The sequence below is a fragment of the Anser cygnoides genome, chromosome 2 (genome assembly GCF_040182565.1).
Source record: "Anser cygnoides isolate HZ-2024a breed goose chromosome 2, Taihu_goose_T2T_genome, whole genome shotgun sequence".
Classification (NCBI taxonomy): domain Eukaryota; kingdom Metazoa; phylum Chordata; class Aves; order Anseriformes; family Anatidae; genus Anser; species Anser cygnoides.
The window spans coordinates 27,623,690-27,645,558 of NC_089874.1; the positions used below are offsets into that span (position 1 = coordinate 27,623,690).

The window sequence follows — 21,869 nt, forward strand, 5'->3', positions numbered from 1 at the left end:
CAAACATAAAGATATGAAAAATGTTTCAAGGGTTTGTCTGATCATCACAAATTGCTTTTCAAGTTAATGTTCTGAATGCCATTGTTTGTTTTGAGTTAGCTTAGGGTTCTTGAAGAGTAGCTATTTTTTAAGGATTTTTTTTGGCTTTTATTACACAAATTCCAGTCTATCATCCATTCTTATTATTGCTAGCCACGTAGAAGAAGACGTATTAGTACTAGTGCATTGGTTTGACACACGGCTGAAAATCTCCCATCAGATATCAAAGATACATGTGATTGGTACTCCTAACATCTGTCAAAGATCAGGAATTGAAAAATTGAGGCAGCAGTGCTGTTTCTATTTGTTTTTTGGCAAGGTGGTCAGAAACTCTGTAAACATCCACATAATGCTGATGGTTCTGCTGTGATGGGTGGTGAGTGGTTTTTTTGTTAGCTTGAAGACAACTGAAATCTTACTTGTTGCAGGATATTGTTCTGTATGTTCTCTTCAAAAACTACTGCTAATTGTTCATCTTGTTTTCAGGTTTATTTTAAGATGCTGATGTGCAGGGTCTTGATTGTTCTTGCAGCAAAATTAGAAAGAAGCCAGTGTGCAGGAGCAGCGAGGGCGGCTGCTCCACAAGGCGGGTGAGCCTGCAGCCAAGCGAAGGTGACAAGAGGACAGGCAGGCGTGGGCAGAGACGTCACCAAGGAGGGGCACAGTCCTGTGCTGCCTGAGCAAGGAGAGCAGAGCAGCTCTTAGCTGTGGGAAAAATCCTGGTCCATGTGCTTTCGTTCTGCTACATCCGTGCCATCCTTGGGCACGGACAGCCAAACCCCTGGATCTGGCGAAGAGGCTGCAGAGCCTGATGGGTGTGCTTGGGGCTGCACGGAGTTGACTGCCTAGTATTTGGAGGAGCTCTTCGATCGTGCCCAACTTCAAGTCTGCTTTATCTATTTTTACTTTTGTTTTAAAGGCCGTTCTCGTTCATGGATTTAAGAGTTGTTTTACTATTTTGTTTTGTTTCAGGGGACTTTTTTGTGGCAAATTGGAATGGAGTAAATGGCTTGGAGAAATAGTTCGGTTGCTGATACTGATAAGCCTGATCTGTAAAAGTACCTAACTTTTAGGGACTATTATTAGTGACTTACACGTGACTGTCACCTAGGGGTCTTTTTCTGAGATTAAACAATTTAGTTGTAGAATTTTTCAAAGATTCAAGAGTAAGTACCCAAGGAAAAAATGGCAAGGCATGGGATTCTCAATGGAGTGGAATTACTGTCACGGTCACAGAGAAGCTATGATCATGGTGAGAAGGGTTGGTAGGAATTTTGAGAAGACACGTCTATTCTGTAAGCCTCACTTTTCCCTACTGTGTTCTCCTAGATTCTTGGAGGCCATGCAGAAATAATAAACAACTTCTGAATTAATACCTATTTATTATGTTTATCATTACTGTAGTAAGCGTGATTTTTGCCTGTTACTTTTCTTCTAAAGAGAATACAAATAATCGTAGGCCAAAGGAAAAAAAAGTGTTTTGAAATCTTTTTACCATTAAGGAGAAGGACTTCTGATATTTAGACGAATCCAGGTGCATTGAATTAACCACTGCATACCTTCAGTTTCAGTGCTCATGTCTAAAGAGAAGGAGTTCAACAAAACAAGTGTGGTCAGACTTGCAACTAGTTTGATAAATTATGATTTGGACATATTCTTATGTCCAAATTGTGGTGGTCAGTTATGACATCCTATCTGAAGCCAGTCTCTGCAAAGCAATTGAACTTCGGTTTTATCTGCAGTGAAGTACTTGAACCTTCCTCTGATGTACTCAGAATGTATATTACTGAGTTAATTCAGTATTATAACTCCTTTATATGGACTTATCCTCATCTGTAGGCAGAAGCATCATCATTCAGCTATGAGACTGTGAAGGGTATGATTTATAGCCACCTGAATGTTTCCCTGTGTTAACCATAGTTATATTGCAAAATAACATCCTTAACAAATCAGGAAATCTTCTGTACCAGAGATATAAAACAGTAAAATGATCAACACCAGTCAGTCTTTAGTTTTGGAAAACAGAAAATCTGTTTTTTTGTTGAGTAATATTGCATATATTGTTCCTCTCATCATTTCTGTTTCCATTAATTTAATCTACATACAGATATTTTTTGAGGTACTCTTTATTGTGGAATGAAGAACCGGTTAAATTGCATATTTGAATTAAGGGACACCCACATTGTCACTCGACATGTAAATATGTCTTAAAATAAAATCTGTATTTTTTTACATGTTGATCTTACTAAAATAGATCTTTACGTATGTTTTAAAGATCTTGAATTTTTACTTCTGAGAGAAATCTGCAGTTTTAAAATTTTCAAGAGTGAATATATTATGACAGAGAAATATACTGATCCTTCCAAATAAAAGGACTACTTCCATACTATTTTATTAGTACAATTCAAATATTTTTTTGGCTTCTCCCATGTGCATGTATACCTCGGAGATGAAATACATCAAGAAAGATTTGTAAGAACTTGGTGTTGCTGCTGCTGTTTGTTTTCTATGAGTTCATAGTAATGTGTAGTAGATTCCTGTGAATCTCTACGCTGTTCTTTCCATTAATATTTGAAGAGCTTTTAGTGGTGCTAGTAAGGAAGGCTGGGAGGCTACAGTGTTTTAAAATATGCTATTACATTTAAGAAATGTACAAGGCTTTGTACCAGTTGGAAAAAAGCAGTGGCTCACTGTCCTTTTACTTTCTGCATCAATGGGCTTATGTTGTTTTTTTATATGTGTTTGTGTATCTCTTTCCAATGTTGCAGTTTTCAAAAAAAAAAAAAAAAAAACCAAGCTGCCATTTCGTTTTCTTGTTTACATTTAAAATATTTAATAATAACTTTACAATAGTCTGAGATTTTAGGGAAATGTATTATTTAGATTTAAAAAAAATACTTTATATATGTTAACTTGCACCAAGGTAAGTGATTGCTTTGGTGCACTCCAAGAAGTTGCTGTATTAAGTGACCTTTTTCTTGAAGTGCTGCTTTCTGGATTTTATACTTAAAAATAGTCAGTAGCTCATCTGGGCATTGAATTCTCCAGTTAGAGTTGACTGAAAAGAGAGGGGGAAGAATTCAGAAAGAGAAGAAACAGTCCTCTCCTGTTACTGATCGTTAGCTGCATAAGGAGGTAATGGCTACCCTTCATTCAGTAATGAAGTCAAACTAATCCTCCTGGGTACTAATTTTTTCACAAAAACAAACTGCATTTTTCCATAGTACCGCTAGATGGTGATTTCTCTTGTATTCAGTAGTTGTAGTGCTTTTCTCTGTCTCGTTCAGACACCCGCGTGCGTGCACACAAAGTCGAGCAGTAGTAATTATCAGTACACCATTTTATTAGACTGTAGGTTTTCATCAGATTTATAAAAAGCTTTTAAAAACCTAATATCAAATTTATAATGGCATTCCGAACTAATAAAAATAATGAAGCTTGAAATGTTGACAGCATGTATCTAGATGTTGGCTTGTAATTCCTTCCAAGCAGATCTGTTGAGGCCCATGTGGGACCTAAATAACACAAAGAAGTAAATTTGCATATTTTACAGCAGGGGGAAAAACAGAATGCAAAAACATGAATAATTAGGAGCACAAGCTTCATGCTATATTAATACTGTTGAAAAGCATGTGTTGATTGTATTCTGAAAGCCAGTAGTGATTTGGTTGAGTGAACTCAGCATCTCTTATGCAGATTAAAGGAATTAGGTTACAGAACAACTGAAATACATTGTTTTGCTGCATAAGTAGGTATATTTCTTAAAGGAAATATTTTTCCTAGATGCTGTACAGTGCAGAAAATCTTTTTTTTAATGCCTCATCAAAGTGGATTTTTCTGTCGACAAAGGACTGTTCAATTGTTCATTTACTTGTGTACTTCTAGATTTTAAAATAGTTTTCTCAGTCACAGATCAGATGTTAGAATGTTTAGCACTTTAGTGTACATGACCTACTTTTCATTTCATTACATTTCTCTTTGCTTTCTAAGGCTTGAGCCCCTGTAAACACAATTATGATATGTATTTGATTTTTTTAATTTAAATTTGCAAAAGTGCCTTTCTTTAAATGTTAGCGTACGGATGATTTTTGAGTATGAATAATGCAAATCATTGTGTTTATGTCTATTGATTACAATGAAAGATATATAACATACTTTTTTATGATAAAAATGCTTTAAAATGGTAAAAAGGCATTAACATATTTAGCCTAACCAAAGAAAAAAAAAATGCTGTCTTGGCCCCTTAACTCACAGCTATATTAAAGTTATCTTGTTTTGAATTTGACTAAAGAAGGAAGATAAATACTTTTTGTTTAACTTTTATTGCAGTTTTATTCCTGGGGAGGAAAAAATAAGTTTAAATATTTGGTGATGTATTAGAGGCAATTATTTTGAGGCTTTTAAGATAGATGAAAGTGCACAGTAACATTTTTAATTAGTCTTTTAAGTACATATTCTTAATTTGCATAACCAAAGGGGGAAAATGGTAAAATGTACCAGTCGTTTTAGAAATTGATGTAATTGTAAGAGGTTAAAGAGGCATCTGGCAAAAGGTTGTTTTGAGGTCACACATGCATCTGACAGTTTGCTGCCAGCCCTCTAAGAAAATATTGGTTGGAGTTGCGTTCCTGTTTTTCGTATTAACTGCCTTCTGACTTGATATATAATAGTCATTTTCTAAGTGTGCAGGTCTCCAAAGTGCTCCTGAGAGGTTTGTTCCTACTGATTTTAAAACTTGAAAATAGTGATGGAAGTAGAATATGCTTAAGAAAATCCCCTTCCCCCCACTTCTTTTACTCCCCCCTCCACTTATCCTCAGGAAAGATGTGGGCATTCCTTGGACTTGACAGTCCTGCAGCGATGTATTTACATAGTTGTCCTCGTGTTCTTTAACCCTTGTTCATAGTGTTCTGTTCGCTTCTGACACCTGGATTCTGACAGTTTTACTCCCATACGTAGTACACTACCAAGTAGGTAGCGCCTTAGTCTGGTGACGGTGGTCTGTATAGCGTTCTTAAATCAATGTGCGGTTGGAATATCAGAAAGGAAAACCCTGGCTGCTTATTGTAAGAATAGCAAAATGCAGTGTAAAAGTAGGGATTTTCAAATGCTGGCTGTAAGCTTTATTTTCCAACTTATGCTGGTCATTAAATCTATTCTAGCAGTAGAAACTTCTTTGTTTTATGATGCAAAGAAAATTGTTCAAGATATATAGGAAAATGAGGCTTGGACTAAAAAAGGTATAAGATAAACTTACGACTAGAGCTAACTGAAAAACAGAGTGGTGGAAAATGTGTTCCAGGAGTGTAAGTTGCTATCCTGGCAAATGATAAATTCAGGTTGGAGTCTGTCTTTTAGCAATTTACAGCATAGTTAGAACATCATTCTTTCCAAAGAGAGCCCTAGTCATTAGCCCATGCAATCACTGTCTGTCTGGTTGAAGTCATTCAGCCTTACACAGATGTTAACCACTGTTAATTTTCTCCGAAGGAAATGTCATGTTGAGCTGATTTTACACACGTCCCTCCCTATCTCTGGCAAATGTTTTGGTGCATTTCTTCAGTAGATGAATTAAAAATACTTTACCAAACTGCAGACTGCTTTACCCCTTTTTATCTGAGAGACATGAGAGCCTGAGAGACAGTATCTTATTTTTATATTTTTTTATTTAGGTAATATAAAGAAACTCAACAAGATTACTCTTTGTTTCACAAATGTTTCAGGTCACTTACATTGTAGGTATCCATGTGAAAGGTGACTTGTCACCTTGTGCGTAAAGGTGTTTTTTCTCTAGCTGCTCTTTCTTGATTCACTAGTTAGTACCTTTCAGTAAGGGCCAAAGAAATTAAAGGATACGGATGATTTATCCAGGCAATTGTTTTGCACTTCAGTGCTATTTCATCTACTTTTGCCATAACGCATCTTTGGTGCTTGCCAAAAATATAATGTACTTTCTGATCTCTGCTCATGCAGACGAATGATCTTCAGCTTCTTCATGCTGCTTTCCCCCTGCAAATGAGGGCTGCACGGAGTCGGTTCTGAAATTATTCTCTATTCCAGCAGTCAGAAGTAAGCTTTTGCTCGCAACGTTGACCATGGTTTACTATATGGATAATATCCCCAGCTAGATTTTTGGTTGTTTGTTTTGGGAGCGTGGGTGGTCATGATCACTTTATGATTTTTGTATGTTTTAATAAATTATTCTTGTAATGCTACCACTGTTATGAGGATATCCTGTGACGTGATATTAAAAAAAAAGTTAAAAAGAAAAAAAAGGTGTGTGGAATGAGGGATGCCTTGGAACAGCACAAGGAATTTGAAAAGTTTGTGCAGTGTTTCTATTTCTGTAACAATTAGCACACAGTTTGATGTTGTTATAGTTAACTGTGTTGATCACGGGTTGCAATCACAATCTTAATTCTGTGTATTGGTTCCTCAATTTAAGCTTGGTAACTTGCTACAAAAGCTATGTGTGGGGCAAAAATGATAATGGGACAGAAAATCATGTAAAAGCTTAAGTCAGTTGAAGTCAGGAATATTGTTAGGATGTGAATGTCTCTGTTTTGACCCCTTCTCAGCAGTTGTGATAAACGTGGGACTTCAAATACACTCAGCAGATGCATATAGCCTTTTATGTCATTGTTTTTTGTGTTGTTGTTGCTGGCATGGTGTTTTTTGTTTGTTTTTGTAAGGGTATCTAGGTGAATGTGGAGTTTAGTATTTTGTCTATGAGAATGAGTACAAACTGTGGAGAGAGCTCTCAGGGTCAGTATTAGTAAGCTGTCAGCTGTGAGGGTGTCTTTTGGTTTGTTCTGGTGTTTTCTTTTTGTTTTTCTTCCAGTTACGCCCAAATTAATGATGCGGTCTTTAGCATCTGACCACCATTAAGCGCATACAATATATTCATTCCTTTTTCAGTTAAAAACAGGCAAACTTCCTTAAAATGATTCAGAGTCCCAGGCCTTTCCTGGGGGAGGCTGGGGGGGAGGCAGGGAGAGGATTTTTCCTGACAGGCCATATCATTCTAAAGCTCTTTCTGCTCAGACCTGTCTAGACCAGGAATATACTGCAGTTGCTCACGAGTTCAAGCTCATAGCTTTCCTGTTTCAGGGTGAGTAAGGGGGAGGAACAACATAAACCCCCTGGGATTACTTTTTATCCTTCTTTCAGTTTGTATAAATTTTTTGGCTTTTTTTCTTCTTTTTCTTTTTCTTTTTCTTTTTTTTTTTTGAGAAGGAGAGAATAGGAATTCATGGCTATTTCTTTGCCATTTATTTTTTCTTAAAGGAAACCTGCTTAAATTTCTTCAGAATGACTTCATATTTGGTTCTTGCAGCTGGGGAAGGCTACAACAAAGGAAGATTTGATTTACAAAAGCATTAGCATAGCTGTTGTAGCAGAAAGCAGTAGGTATTATCTTTAAAACATGGATATTAAGCACACATACCAGTGCACCCTTCATTAGGATAGAGAATAAGGAGAGAGATTTTTTTTTCCTATAATTTTTTTTTTTACTAACTCACAAATTAAGTCAACACAGTTATGAAGAGATGCGCAAGGAGGAGCTTTGCTAAGATTTAAAGGAAATTGGATATACTGACTCAAGTTGAATATAAACTTCATATTTCTTCATATATAGAAGAATATAAACTCCATATATTCATATGTATATACAGACTCTGAACTTACAAAAATTTATTCCTGCTTTACTGCTCTGTGAGCTAGAGCTGAGACCCAGAAACAAGCCACACACAGTTTCCAACTTGTGCATTTTGTTATAGAAAATTAGGAAAGAGTGAGCCGATAAATTGAATTAAACATCTCTGAAATTCAGCTTACAAAATGTTTTGAGCATATTTGCCTAAAATGATCCACTAACCAAGGAGTGGATTGAATTCCACTTGGAATGGAATAGTGGAGTAAGCTTGAATTCTTGGTATGCTCTGGAGCTGAAGTGTTAGAATCAAGGCACCGTACATCAGGCACATCTGTCCACTTGATTCAAAACCAAAAGCTGAAGTTACAGAATGTTCTTCTTGAAATGTGTTTGGTGTGTATTTGTGCTTATTCAAGCATTCATCCAAGAAGTAGGAGACCTCAAAATCTAGTTCTGCATAGGCTTAGCACATCGTCTAGCATCAAAGTCTAAAACAGCCCAGATGGGAGCACCACCACTGTTTATTCTGGCTGCATAGTGGTTCTACTTCAATAATGCCCAATGCAGGAACTTCCCTGATACTGCATAACTCATTGAGCTGCAGTGATCTCAGAGTAAGGAAACTGGAATACTGGTCTCTGCTCCCTAGCCTGCGTATGTTGTAATTTTTGTTTTCTTTAATTGAGATGACAAAAGGTTCAAAACAAAAAGACCATAAAACAGTATGAAGAGACATGAACACGTTGGCATCTCTTAGGCATCAGGCTTGGCCCCTTTCTGGCTTGGTTCAACGCTGTCCAAGTTGACCATTCCTTTTTGTATGAGCCAGGTCCAGCTTCTAATGGAAGGGGAAAACGGTGCCCCAAGCAAACTCAAGTACAGGTGACCGGGAGGGCTCTTTGTGATGGGCAGGACCCTCAATACCTTCGGACTGTGGGGCCCAAATCTCATGTTCATTGCATCTAGAGTAGGCCAATTACAAGGTGAAGCAAAAAGTGGGATCTGCTCTGGTTTCCCCTGTTTGTTTCCTTTTTTTCCTTTTTTTCAGGAAAAAGGGTGCTGCTTATGCATGCAGCGTGCCACAAGGGAGGCAAGGCGAGGCAGGAGTTAAGCTGCCTCCCGGTCAGATCCAGGACACTTGTGTTCATGTGCAGAAGCTACAGCTAATGAATTTAGATCTGTAATGCTTTTTGTGGCTTCTGAGACAGCTGCTTTTTTATATTATTGTTTTGGATATGCCTTTCCAGACATCATACCCATCCTAATCTTCTTGTTGATAGCAAAATATGTGTACTGTGTGAAGATAATGAGTTGTGGTTTGTTAATATGCTTTTGATTTTAAATAGAACTTGACTGCAGTTTAGTACCGTATTATCAGATCTTTGCTATTAGACTAAATTACCATTTTAGAAATATTAAGAAAATATGAGGAGAAAAAAGGGGGAGAATTTTAAGCAAAGCAATTGAAGGTCATACTTTTTGGGTGAAGATGATTGAAGATCATACTTTTTGGCAACTTGTCACAGCCTTAAGCTGGGACGTGTGTTGCAGGCACAGGTTTCGAGCAGCAGAGCTCTTCTGGGCTCCCTCTGCTGCCAGCACTGAGACCTGACCAGTGTGGACCTTTTCCAGCTCCTTGGGGGACTGGGGCTGACAACACTGGCTTGTAAAAGAAATGGAGTTGTCTTGTCTTTAAAACAAACAAATAAATAAGTAAAAGCTGTTTGCCACATTCTGGTTCTGTGTGTGATTGTAAGAAGTTATTCAATATTTTACATTTTGAAGTTCTCAGTAAATATTATTTATCTGCATAATTTTTTTTAAGCCTGAAGCAAGCAGTACTGCTGTGGAAGTTGTTTTAAAATAGAACAGGGCTTTTCCCTGTTAGTAAGGGTCTGGAGCACAAGTCCTATGAGGGGCAGCTGAGGGAACTGGGGCTGTTTAGTCTGGAGAAGAGGAGGCTCAGGGGAGACCTCATTGCTCTCTACAACTACCTGAAAGGAAGGTGTGGGGAGCTGGGGGTTGGCCTCTTCTCACAGGTAACTAGTGATAGGACTAGAGGGAATGGCCTCATGTTGCACCAGGGGAGGTTTAGGTTGGAAATGAGGAGACGTTTCTTCTCAGCAAGAGCAGTCAGGCATTGGGACGGGTTGCCCAGGGAGGTGGTGGAGTCACTGTCCCTGGGGGTGTTCAAGGAAAGGCTGGACGTGGTGCTTAGGGACATGGTTTAGTGACATTGGTGGTAGGGGGTGGTTGGACCAGATGATCTTGGAGGGCTTTTCCAACCATTATGATTCTGTGATTCCATGATGTTCTGATACCTTTTACTGGTTGAACAACAGAAGCTTAACCTCAAGCAGGTATCTTTCAGCTGCCCGTCTTATTCACTTACCTTCTTAGCAGCTACTCTTGAGCAAGAAATGCTTTCTTTTCTAGCCTCTCTTTGATAAATCAGATGGAAAGCTATAGATGTTCATGTTGTTCTTTTGTGTTCTTATTTGAGAAGGCGTGGTATGTGTGTTTTTGCCTACTACCTCCCTTCTCTCCTCTCCCACCCTCTCCCTTGGGTCCAGTGAAACTTCCGAATCCTCTGCATGTTCCTGGCAGCATAAGACATCTGTTTGCTTGCAGTCTGTACGTAAAGTCAATGAACTTCATGTGCAGAGAATAAATTACAAAGTTAAGGCCTTTCTGATGAGGACATGTCTAGGAACTTCTGATCTAGACTCTGAAGATCAACCTCAATGTGGGATAGAAAGAACATGTTATTAGGGGCCCTTACTTTATAACCTCTCTTTCCGCTCTACTACTGATGGCTTTTCTCAAATACATCCTCTGTCATCTTTGCCAAATGGAGAACAACCAACAATTAATTTTGTTGTCTTGTCTGTGTGACTTAAAATAACAGAAGTGCTTACATGTGACATTTGGAGTGTTAAGGGCCAGCCTGTCAATCTCATGTGTCAGAAGTCCAGTGTGTTCTGCCCCTTTTGAAAGGACTGAAAGGACAGTGTGCCACAACGATGACCTGCAAGGAGAAGATGATAGCTGGTATACTGTGGGATGTTATTTGACTTTTGCTCATAGTTTTACTCTGTGAGTGCGTCTCATGTGTTTTCTGTTACTGTTAAACAACTCAGAAGAACAGAACTGGTGTTGAAGTTAAAAAAAAGAGCAGTTGGTGGGGACTTGGGGTGTATTCTTTAAGATAATTAAACAGATAAATGCAGTATAAACTGCATCCAGAAATAATCTGCAAGCTGGAACAGAATGTAACATTGTCCTTGTCCTTCTTTCCTCCCTCCAAAACACCCAGCACTTCTAGCTGGGATGCCATATTCAGAATTATAAATTGAAGGTCCTGTATGAAACGTAGCTGTTGCAGTACGATGTGCAGGTATTCAGAATAAGTAATATGACCCTCACTGCTTTAGAAATGTGCTGAATTGCTAGTCAAGCAGAGGCAGAAATATCCTGAAGTGCATTTAGTATTGCAAGTTGTTAAAATCTTGTCTACTTTTAGATATTTCTAGTTTCTGGTGTATTAAAGACAGATAAAAGTCTTGGATTGTATGTTTGGCAGACAAAATGTATCCAAAGGAACATTTATAACCTATATAACCTATATAAATATATATATTTAAACATATCTAACCTATATAAATATATGCACACACACTAATTACATTTGATGGGGTGCTAGTTAATACAAAATAATTTTCCTCCTTAAATGGAAGCATGTCTTGACATCTTATTGTACTTACTGAAGCACCATGAAGCTAAGCATGATGGACTCTCACTGAGATATCTGGTGAAGAAACTTTGGGACAGTTTGTATATTCCCTTGAAACCTTAAAAAACGTGTGTATTGAGGGTCATGGTCATGTCTGTCACCTTCTTGCTTTCCCAAGTTGGATTTATATGCAATTATTTTTGTTGGTTGAGCTCTGGGGGTTCTCTTGATGGTGACGGTAAGTCATGATACAGTTATAGTGGAAATGCTTGGATGTTTTGGATCTTGATGTAAATTTTGATGTAGATGAATAAATATAGCTTGAATAAATATAGTTTGAGTAAACAGCAGTGTGGATGGTGGAGGCTGCATTATACTTAGTTTGATGTAAACTGAGTGCCTGGTTACCTTTTTCCCCCTAAAATCTACCCATATTTTAGCATTGAAGGATAATTGTTGCCTTTATTTTCATGTTTTACAAAATGCAGAGGAAATATTTCACTGTGGAATTGATTCTTAATGAATGTTACTAAAATTTTGCTGCACTACCTGCTTCTGAACAAAATATTTTTAGTGCATTAAATGTATATGGTTTTCATCTGCCAATCTGAGTTTAATGAATTATTTTCGTCACAGTGAATTGAAGAAGTAGCTTCAATTTAAATAAGTGTGTGCACTGGAGGTGGTTTTGGTATAGTATTGAAAAGATCAAAGTTAAATTCTAAGTTAATCAAGTGAAGCAGAGTTCCAGTTCCTGACTTGTTGCTGTGAGATCTTCCATTGAACATCCTCAGGCTGTCAAATAACAGGTAAACAGAGTAGCAAAAGAGAAAAAGGGTAAGTATCTGGTCCAGTCTCATAAAACCATTTCTTTCTGGTGTTTGCTGGAAGAATGCCAGGATGTATTAGAATCATCCATGATCATGGTCTCTTGACAGAGGGGAATTTCAGAGCATTAAACACAGCGTATGATGGAACCACTGCAATTAAATTCTCTGTAAATGCCTTGGAACATGAGAAGAAATGGGGAAGGGACCAAGTATGTCTTTAATTTACCCTTGAACTAACCAAATTCAGGTGGCCTGTCCACTAGATCAGTTTGTCCGTGTAAATTACAATGCCCTTCTGCCCCTAAAGCTAACAAATTTTAAAATGAATAGGTAGACGGGTAGAAAAAACATAACTTACAAAAGACATAATGCAAAGTATTAGCTATCCCTGTTCAAGATTCATCTTCAGATGCTCAAAAGACTTAAATCTTAGAGAAACCAATAGCTTTTGGCCAGATTCCAGACATTTGGGGGAAACTTTAGGTTATAATTATGCTTTACAGCTTCTTTTAATTAAAAAAATACAAAACAACTTCATGCTGCCAACAATTTACTTTGTATCTAAGTGCTTTCATTAAAATAAATGTTGTACCATTCTGGAAATTTAGTTCTTAAGAAAATGAGTTTAATTGTTTGTAGTTCTTATATGTGAATATATTCTGCAGAGATATGTGATAATCTATGCAAATTGTTAGTTTCGAGATCTGGTCACAGCAAAGTTCTCTTTCCCTGTGTAAACTGAAAGTAGTGTTAGCGTACTTGTTAGTAAGGTTCCCTACTAGTTTTTGCACTGGATGTAAGTTGAACGCTGATGACATCTATTTTGTATGCAGCTGTCTGTGCATTTTCAGTATAGGAGGAAATACAATCAGTTCTACATGACTGGATTACTATAAATAGTTCTAGAAAATACCTTAATTTCCTCTCCAAATTTATTTTTGTCATATGCATTACTGACTCTTTAAAAATCTATGTGATGTAATGAAAGTTGAATATGATATATTTATTTTAAAAATTTGAAGTTGTGGCACAGAATGGTGCACGTGCTCAAGAAAAATAGTAACAAAATAAGTGCATTTTATCCAAAAAAATTGGGCATGCTTTGCTTATTGGTTTTTAGGGAGGTAAAGAATTTACTTATCAAAGATCAGTCATGATCTTTGGGCTAAAGTCATACCTATTTTGGTAACTAAATAGTACACTTCTGCATTGATAAGAAAAAAAAATAGTAGATTGCAGTCTTTTTTTCTTTCCAGAGGAAGCTAGTTAAATAAAAACTAATATATATATATTTACAGTATTTCTAAAATACTATTTATTTTTAGGTGTAAAAATTGAAGTTCTAATAGGATAGTTATGCTCTTTAAAAGTATCATCGTCTACTAAACTTGTGGCTTGCAGGCTTCTAACTAGGTAAAAAAAATCATGCATTCCGTGAGACAAATGAGTGCTGTACGATGAAATACATAATGCTTCCGAAAGGAAAAACCTTTCAAAATAACTGGTGGTTGCATCACGAGCAAAACCAATACAGTCTAGCCTCCTATGGCTTTTTGTCACATGCTAGTCTTAGCTAGCACGTAACTTTTTCTCCCTCAGTCCCATCCTTTTATCCACGAAGCTCTCTCCTTTAACTCTGGCCTTACAGCGTGGCAAGAAGTGGCGCTCTGGAGACAAGCTAGCGTGCTCGTCCACAGTCACGCAGCCACGCATCTCAGCCAGCACTCTCAGCCTGGCAGCACGCTCGGCTTTGGGCTGCCGGTGGGCAACAAAGGCCCCGAGAGGCTGCGCGCAGTCATGCAACCCTTGGCTGTGCTGAGCTGGTTTAGCAGCTCCATTTTAGAGACTTTCCTGAGGCTTAATTGACTCAGATCAATGATCATAAAGTTATTAATGAGTAACAAAGGAAAACAGACCATGCAACTGCAAAAGCCTATTTTTTTTTGTACCTATGAAAGGATATCGTTACTCTAAACTAACCTTTTCTCTTAGAAATAATTTTCAACCTTTTAAAAATCTTTTCATTTGTTGCAACATTTACATAAGACTTTATTAAAACCAGGAACAACCTTAAACTTTCATGACTAGCTGCTGTTATTTTTCTTTCAAAATGGAGTGGTTCAGCACTGTATTCTATTGGTATAGCAGTGTTGTGCATATATACAAGACTAGGTAGTTAAGGTTTACAAAAACTCAAGTGTTTGTAGCTCAGTTGGTTTCACAGCACAATTGCAGTCTTGCTATACTGTGCCTCTTTTGGTTTGGTATGGTGTTTATTTGTTTCTGTTTTTTTGTTTAATTTAGAATAGAACAACAGTTCAGATGGACGGGCCATGGAAAGACCATGGAGTCTCTGCCTGACCCCTTCAGGGCTGACCAAAAGCAGAAGCATGTCACCGAGGGCATTGTCCAAACGTCCCTTGAACACTGACAGGTGTGGGGCACCACCCACCAGGACGCCTGTTCCATTTGTTTGTCTGGAGTAATCAGATTTGTGTTTTTCACACCCTAGGGTGGGAACAGTTGAGAGATTCCTTGAAGGAAAAGTGCTGGAGTGTGCAACTCTTAGCATGGTCTGCCAGCGTGCGGAAGGCATTTGTTCCCATTCCCTAATATCTCCATCAGGGAGAATAAAATTCTGTTCACATCACTTCATAAGTTCTGCAGCTTTTTACCCCACATTTAATCTTGTTGTTTTTGTTGTTGTTGTTAGTGGTCATTGTTTGTTTGTTTTCAAGAAGTCAAGTATAGACTTGCCTTGGTAAGAAAGGAATTTTCAGGAGTGCCACAAAAAGGTGGTTTGTTTCAGTTGAGAAAAGCATTAGCACTGGTGGCTCCCAGGGACTTCATTCTCACTGTTCCACGTGGCAAGTCTGTTTTTCATCATTTGTGCCCATTCCAGAGGAAGTTGAGAAGCCATCTAGCTCTTATATAAACCTGGGTGTTAAGGGCTGTGTTTTCCTGATAGGAAACTTGCTGTAACCCCCAAATTGAAGTAGATGCAAATGTGTGCAAGACATCAAGAAGAAAGCCCTGAGGGAGCGCGCAGTGAAACAAATGTGCAGGAACGTACATCAGGTGGGGTGACTGCAGAAATAAAGCTATGAACTTTGCAGTCCCTAAAACATTTTACTAGGTGAGTTGTAAGTCTGTCACTAGCGAGCTCACAGGTTTGAGCAGGAACAACTATAGGCAACTTGGCTGAGAGCAACCATGTGCCAAAAGCCACCTTGAGAATATGTAAGCCAATGATGGGTCACAGGTGCATCATTCTGTAGCAGAAAGTTGCTTGCTTTTGCAAATATCTATGCTAGCTAGATACCTGGATTATTTGATATCTCAAACGGAGTCCTCTAAAAAGGAGTAAAGATAATAATACAAGAGAAATGTTTTAGAACAACGACGTTTGGGGATTTTAGAAGTCCCCTGAAAGGGGGCTGCTTTGATCCTAAGAACACAAGTTTCCACCTGGGATTGTAGTGAAAGTGACTGAGAATACATGGATGAAGAGTGATACGTAGTAGAAAAAAGCGGACAACTCTACAGAAGTATTGCTTGATAGCTTCAGAGCCACCTATTAAAACCAAGCATCATCCAAAGAATGCAGATTCCTAAATTGATGATTGATGTTGGAGAAAATACTGATGTAGTGCTTGTATGTGTATGGATGCACCTGCATAGCCATTGCAAATTTGATGTTTAAGCTGGTAGATTTCAGGGTGTTTTCAAGTGAAGCTTAGGTGGTTTTACTGGTATGTTTAAGGTGCTTGCTACAACACCTGGATACATTTAAGAAAATATGTTTCTTAAATTAGAACTTTTTTTTACAAGTGGAGTGAAAGCAGTTTCTTTCACAGGAATTATGTACATACGCTGTGTCCCACGGCGAATTCAGGTTGAAGAAGGTTGGGAAACTTATTCCAGTGCTAGTATAAAAGATAGCTGATTAACAGCAGACTCAGGTGAAGTTGGAACATTTTGTCAGGCTGCAAAAAAAAAAATAAAAAAATCTGTAAATCTTCAAGAAAAGTAGAATTATAATCTGTATTTCTGCTCTCTATATACAGACTCCTGTTTTTTCTCCTTCCTCCATGTTGACCAGGTTAGCTTTCAGTAAGAATTGTGAAGTCTTGATATGATTAAGTGAAGTTTATAGAAAGTTAAACAGTTTTGTATACTTAGCACATTGAGATAAGGTGCTTAATATTGCCAAAGATAGTACCTTCAAGTTTATTTTTAATAAAGTATAAGTGCTTAAGAATTCATAAGTGCTCAGCAGAGCATTTGTCACCTTGAAAGTTTACAGTGGCAAGTCTTAGCTTGTACTAACTCAGTGGGGAGGAGACATCTTTTAGTTTTTCTGTTCATCGTGGTGACTTGTGAGAATAACACAGTGTAATTGGTAGATCTGATTTGATATTGAAGGAGTTCATCCATCTACGTTGTCTCCATTGCTCTAAATCCTTGTAGTAAGTAAACACTGGTAATTTTTAGGGGCCTAGAAAATACAGAATAGAAGCATGTAGCCTTTTCTGCTGTAAATTCAAGTGTATCTGTATTTGAAGCTTACTCTCAAGTGTGCCACCCACAATTTTAAAGTAGATTTTGGGAAATAGATGATTAAGGGCAGAGCAAATACCAAACTATTGCCCATATTCTGAAATCTTCAGATTGTTCATAGATTCAAAGCAAGAAGAACCTGGATAAAGTCCTAGTGGTTGTATTATGTAGGAAGATGGGTAAGGTGAATCTCATGTTTTTTTCAAATACTAAAATTCAACAAGATATTTTATTTTGCTGTCTTGCACAGATTTTAATTCTAGCATTTATCCACATGTTCTCTTGTTACATTGCTTGTCTGGTATAGACCAAATACTGCAGTGAATGGTAAGTTTGGCTAGATTGACAAAGCTGCAGTTAAGATGAAGACGTTCATATGCCATGTGTAAGTCAGGTTTGCTGTGCTTCATCTTTAAATTATGTTTCCGTAGAGGTGACTGGAACATTATCTTTCTGTTTCTTCACCTAAAGCTCTGCGGAAATGTCAGAATATGGAGGTAAAGTAATACAAAAAAATGTTTGGTATACAAGTAAGGGAGCTGCAGCAATTCACGAGATGGATTGTGTTAAGCAGGGAAGTTGAGCGTAGGTCTGGTTGTGTTTGCTCTGCTGACCAGAGCTTAATGCTATTATCAGCAAAGAAAGATTGATTGACTTTTCCTTCCCTTCCTTATGCACTTCTGTTGGTGATGTCTTCTGTGGCATTTGCACAATAGTAGAGCTTAGTATTTTGGTGTCTTTCTGGGAATGTAAATAAGTCTATTAGGACTTCTGGATCTGTATACTCATGTGTTACTGATCCAGATCTCATATGATATGTCTGCACCAATTATGGATGCTCTTTCACACATTGTTGAATTCCATCCTTTCCATGTGCAAACTGAACTCTAGCTCAGTCTTCCAGTGCCACAGCCGGTAAGCACAGCAGTCAATGTATACGTGTTAAATTAATTGTCCTACGTGTTCAGCACAGTGAGTTCCAGAAGGAGAGCTACCCCTGCCCACTTGGCAACACCTTGACCGCGCTGATGTCTCACAACCTACTTACTCTAGATGGTCATGCTGCTTTTGCCAGTTGGTGCACTGAGGGTGAACATTTTGTAGTTATTGGAAGACAAAAGGAGCTAGGTCGATTCTAGAGGGGGACTTCCCTGTTCTAGGTGGAGCAATTTCCCTTCGCTGTACATAGTCCACCAGGGGGAGATGAACACCAAAATTTGCCAGAAGAGCACATGAGCAGAAGGTTTGGCTAGGCCAGCCTTTTTTCGTCTGAGTACAATACCTCATTGCCACTCCTGTGTGTCAGAATCCAGATGCGAAGTGGTGGGTAGTTCCTTGCGCTCTTGAACAAAGAATAAGGCCGTCACTGTATTTTTAACTTTTTGCTGCTGTGTCTTTGCCCCAGTAAAACCTTATAGGAAAGAGAATAGCAGTGATACTGCTGTGGATTTTCTTAAGCCCTTCTGCCTGGATGGTCTGTGGCTTTTGCAGTTGATTTCACTTACCTTCAGTGTGTCTGGGTTTGTCTGCATGGATAAGCCCAGCCAGATTCCAGTTCATTTTGGAGGTAGGTTTTCTGGACACGGGACTTCCACACTTACTTTAAATGCAACGTTGTTTATCTGTGCCTAAGCTAATGACCCCTGAGAGCAAAGTTTTGGTTACCTTGAACCTAGTGACACAGTAATGGAGCTACATGGTTCAAGTTGGAGCTGCCTTGACTCCTGCTGGTGTAGAAGGGTTGGCAAAGGAGCTTGTCTGCCATCGTATAGCTATATAGATGCATCCTCGGTCTCAGTGGCAAGTGTGTTACTCATTTCTATCTTGTGTCCAGAAACCATGTGGTTTAGAAGATTATTGAGGTGGTACTTCAGGTTCGTAAGACCAGTAGAACTTAAATATATAGCAGCTACTAGTCATATAAATTTATACCATAACTTATTTTACATTGTCAGTCCAGTAAAATATAACGCAGGGAGGCTGCATTTGAACTTCAGGTCACATGTCTTACAGTTGTTTGAGCAGATTCAAGAAAAGGAAATCATACTAAATGCCTTTTTTGGGTATCAAAACCCAATCCAAACCTGTTAGTTTAATAATAAGTTCACTTAAATCTGTTGTCAGCTGTTACCATTTTCCCAGTAGAGATTATTTTTAGTGAAGCATTTTGATTGCAATTGGGCGCTTTCCTTAAAGCCTAGTATCTAACTCAAACAATTATAACAGTTTGTCGTTCTTAAAAAAGCATATGCTGTGATAGACTTTCTTCAGTTATGTCTCCAAATGTCATCTTCAGAAACTGAAGTAGAGTTGTGCTTTTTGAGTGTTTTCTTTCTTATTGCAACTTATTGATCAAGTGGTCAGAGACAGATCATTTGATTTTTAGAACAACCATCTCCTTCCCTGTGCATTAGTAAACAGAAGAAATGGGAAAAAAAAATAATGTAGATTCTACCTAATTTTAGATCTTCATTGGCAGATCATGTACATTATCAAGGCACACTATAGCATCTTACATGGCAGGGTATCTGAAAATCTTTTCCTATTCTTCATGTTGTGCTTACCAGAAATCTGCTGTTTTTATAGTAATGTTGTCTACAGTTCTGGCCCACTCTTCAGATAAATAGATTGTCCAGAATAGGATGGAAACAAACGTCTGAGGATTTGGGGACTTGCCAATAAAATAAATCGTTGACTTCTCTGCAAGGATATGTTTAATGCTTCCTTAACCAAAAGAAAAAAATAGTGAGTAATCTCTTTGGTGGCCAAATGTGCTGGATATGAATACTTCCTTGATTGAGAGAAGTCAAAAAAGCTTCCCCTGCTCGGTGATTCTGGTACCAGCATATGACTTTGCTCAGTTTTTACAGATGTATGTTGTTCAAAACATCAGCTGAGTGGGGATGCATAGAAATATTCATTTAGCCATAGGTGCTGTCACGTTCGGTAAAGATTTATTTTAACACTGTTAACATTAAGACTATAACCATTTGCATTTTATCTTGGTCTAAAAGTGTTTCATATATATTTGTAGTTGACAAAAAAAAAAGTTGGAGAGAGGACAGTGATTTTTTTCCGCATTTTGTTTAAAATAACAGCAAAATTAGCCAGGTTGGCAGGGCTTGATGTTAGAAGTCTAATGAGGAGTTTTCCATTAACTGGAAAATCCTGTAGATGTCAACTTAAAAGGTAAAATAGTTAAAGTTGTATACAACATATCATAAATAGTTGTCAGATATATTTACGTTTGATTTTTCTGGCCAGCTGCTGATTTTAGGAGAGCCACTAAAATTGCAGATGTGGAATATTTTGAAGAATCTTTTGGTTTTGATTTTTTTTTTGTTTGCTCAAGAAATATTTTCTTTGACAGATAGCATAAATCTGCTGTAGTGGAAGGTTGTACAGTTGATCTGTAATAGCTCAATCTAACTGTTTACTAAACAGCTTGTCTGATTCTTTGCTGTTTGTTTCATATTAAGGACCACATTTACCAACTTGGAAGGCATGGGGAAATTCAGACTTTACCACTAATTGTTTCCCTTTAGAATTTTATCCTGATTTGTGCATGTTGGTGGTTTCATGTTTGTTTGGTGTTTGTATTGTAAATTTATATGGTGAACCATGTTAATTTCCCACTACATCCTGTGATAAGCATGTTTAGCTAGCAGAGAACCTCATCCTTGATCTTTTTCTTTCACTTTTGTGTTTGGCTGGTCCTGAATAACGTATTAAAAATGAATTCACTGAGATCTCATGTTGACATTTATATTCAGTGAGTCACTGTAGTGTGTTGCTGTATGATTAAGATCTATTTTGGTTTTTAATCATACATCCATGCAGTGTAATCTTGAAAACAATTATTTGAACGTTGAAAATTCTGATTTCTGTCTTACCAATTTATTGAAGTCTAAATCTCTGTAAGATATAAAACTTAGAGGCTCTCCATTGGCTGAATAAATCAGGACTCAGCTGTAGTGCACTTCTGTGCAGCAACAGCTCATCACTTTCGTTGGTAATAACACAGATAGTTTTGGTGACCCAGTACAGACCCCGTCGTGTAGTAAACAGAAGTTTTCATCAAGTGTGCCAATTAAGGACACTCTTAGTGCTTTACAAGGAGACATCTAGAATCTAAGCTTCAGCTAATTAATTTCAGATGACGCAAACAACCTGCTAGAGTGGAGAGTAACTTGTTCCCTCAATTGTGATCGAAACAATTCCATCATTTGGTTACCATGTGAAATAAGAATAAGGAAAACCCCAAACCCACTTGTTGTAAGACCTGGGGTAAGTAGTTTTTTTGTACATGCAATGTTATACTGTCTGTAAAATGATTGTAGGGTGGATACAGTGCATATATAAAGCAAATCAATGTGTCATTTCCAAATAACACGTGGAAATTTATATTCCATTGTTTATAGTAACTACTCCTAACCATGACATTTGCTGTCTTGCATGCTATTTTGGGAGAGGCTGGCAGATTGTTTTGTGCAAGCCTATATGTGTAACCCCTGAAAAGTAACAGCCACACACGTTCGGTGTGGCAACGTTACTAGCGTGGCTGTGCATAGGTTGGGTAAAGAACCAATCAAGGAATCAGCTCTGTGTCGGTAGTCTGGCCAGGGTGGTGATGCAGTGGCAGTGTGGCCTTTTTTTCTGCTGCAGCTTGTACTTCAGTTGGTCATATCGACTGTGAAAGCAGCCCTGGTGGGCACACACCTATGTGTGTACTACTAAATTTTTGAGAAGAAAAATGTGATGAGGAAAATCTAGCACAATTTATGACATGATTGTTACAATTGTTTGAATTTTCGTTGTAAATACTCTTGTTTTTTCATGTGTGAATTCTAGGGTGGTTTGATCAGAAGAGGTATGTAGGCAATGCAAAGGAGGCTTCTTTTCAGTAGTAGTTCTTTTTCTGAAAACTGGCCCCTTTTAAAACTCAGAGTAGGAAAAAATACCAAGAAATAAATCTTACAACTAAGCAGAGAATATGTTTAAATAAATGAAAACTCGATTTGAGTTAGTGTATCATCCCTGTATTGATTCC

The 21,869-nt window shown here is 37.9% G+C and overlaps 1 protein-coding gene across 8 annotated transcripts in view; it reads left to right on the top strand.

The window, feature by feature from the left end:
* The window catches only part of UMAD1 (UBAP1-MVB12-associated (UMA) domain containing 1), an 89,359-nt gene that overhangs the window by 17,471 nt on the left and 50,019 nt on the right, over positions 1-21,869 (top strand). For 2 of the 8 annotated variants that reach the window (XR_007167784.2, XM_048075429.2), the window contains one exon: positions 526-21,257. The exons of 4 other annotated variants lie outside the window; for them this stretch is intronic. Coding sequence is in view for 2 of the 4 variants with exons in the window: in XM_048075429.2 (XP_047931386.2) it covers positions 526-633 (108 nt within the window). In the remaining 2 variants the exon portion in view is untranslated. Of the gene's footprint in view, positions 1-525; positions 21,258-21,869 lie in introns of those variants that run through there. 2 more of the 8 variants (XR_007167785.2, XM_048075431.2) reach the window with 1 other exon arrangement.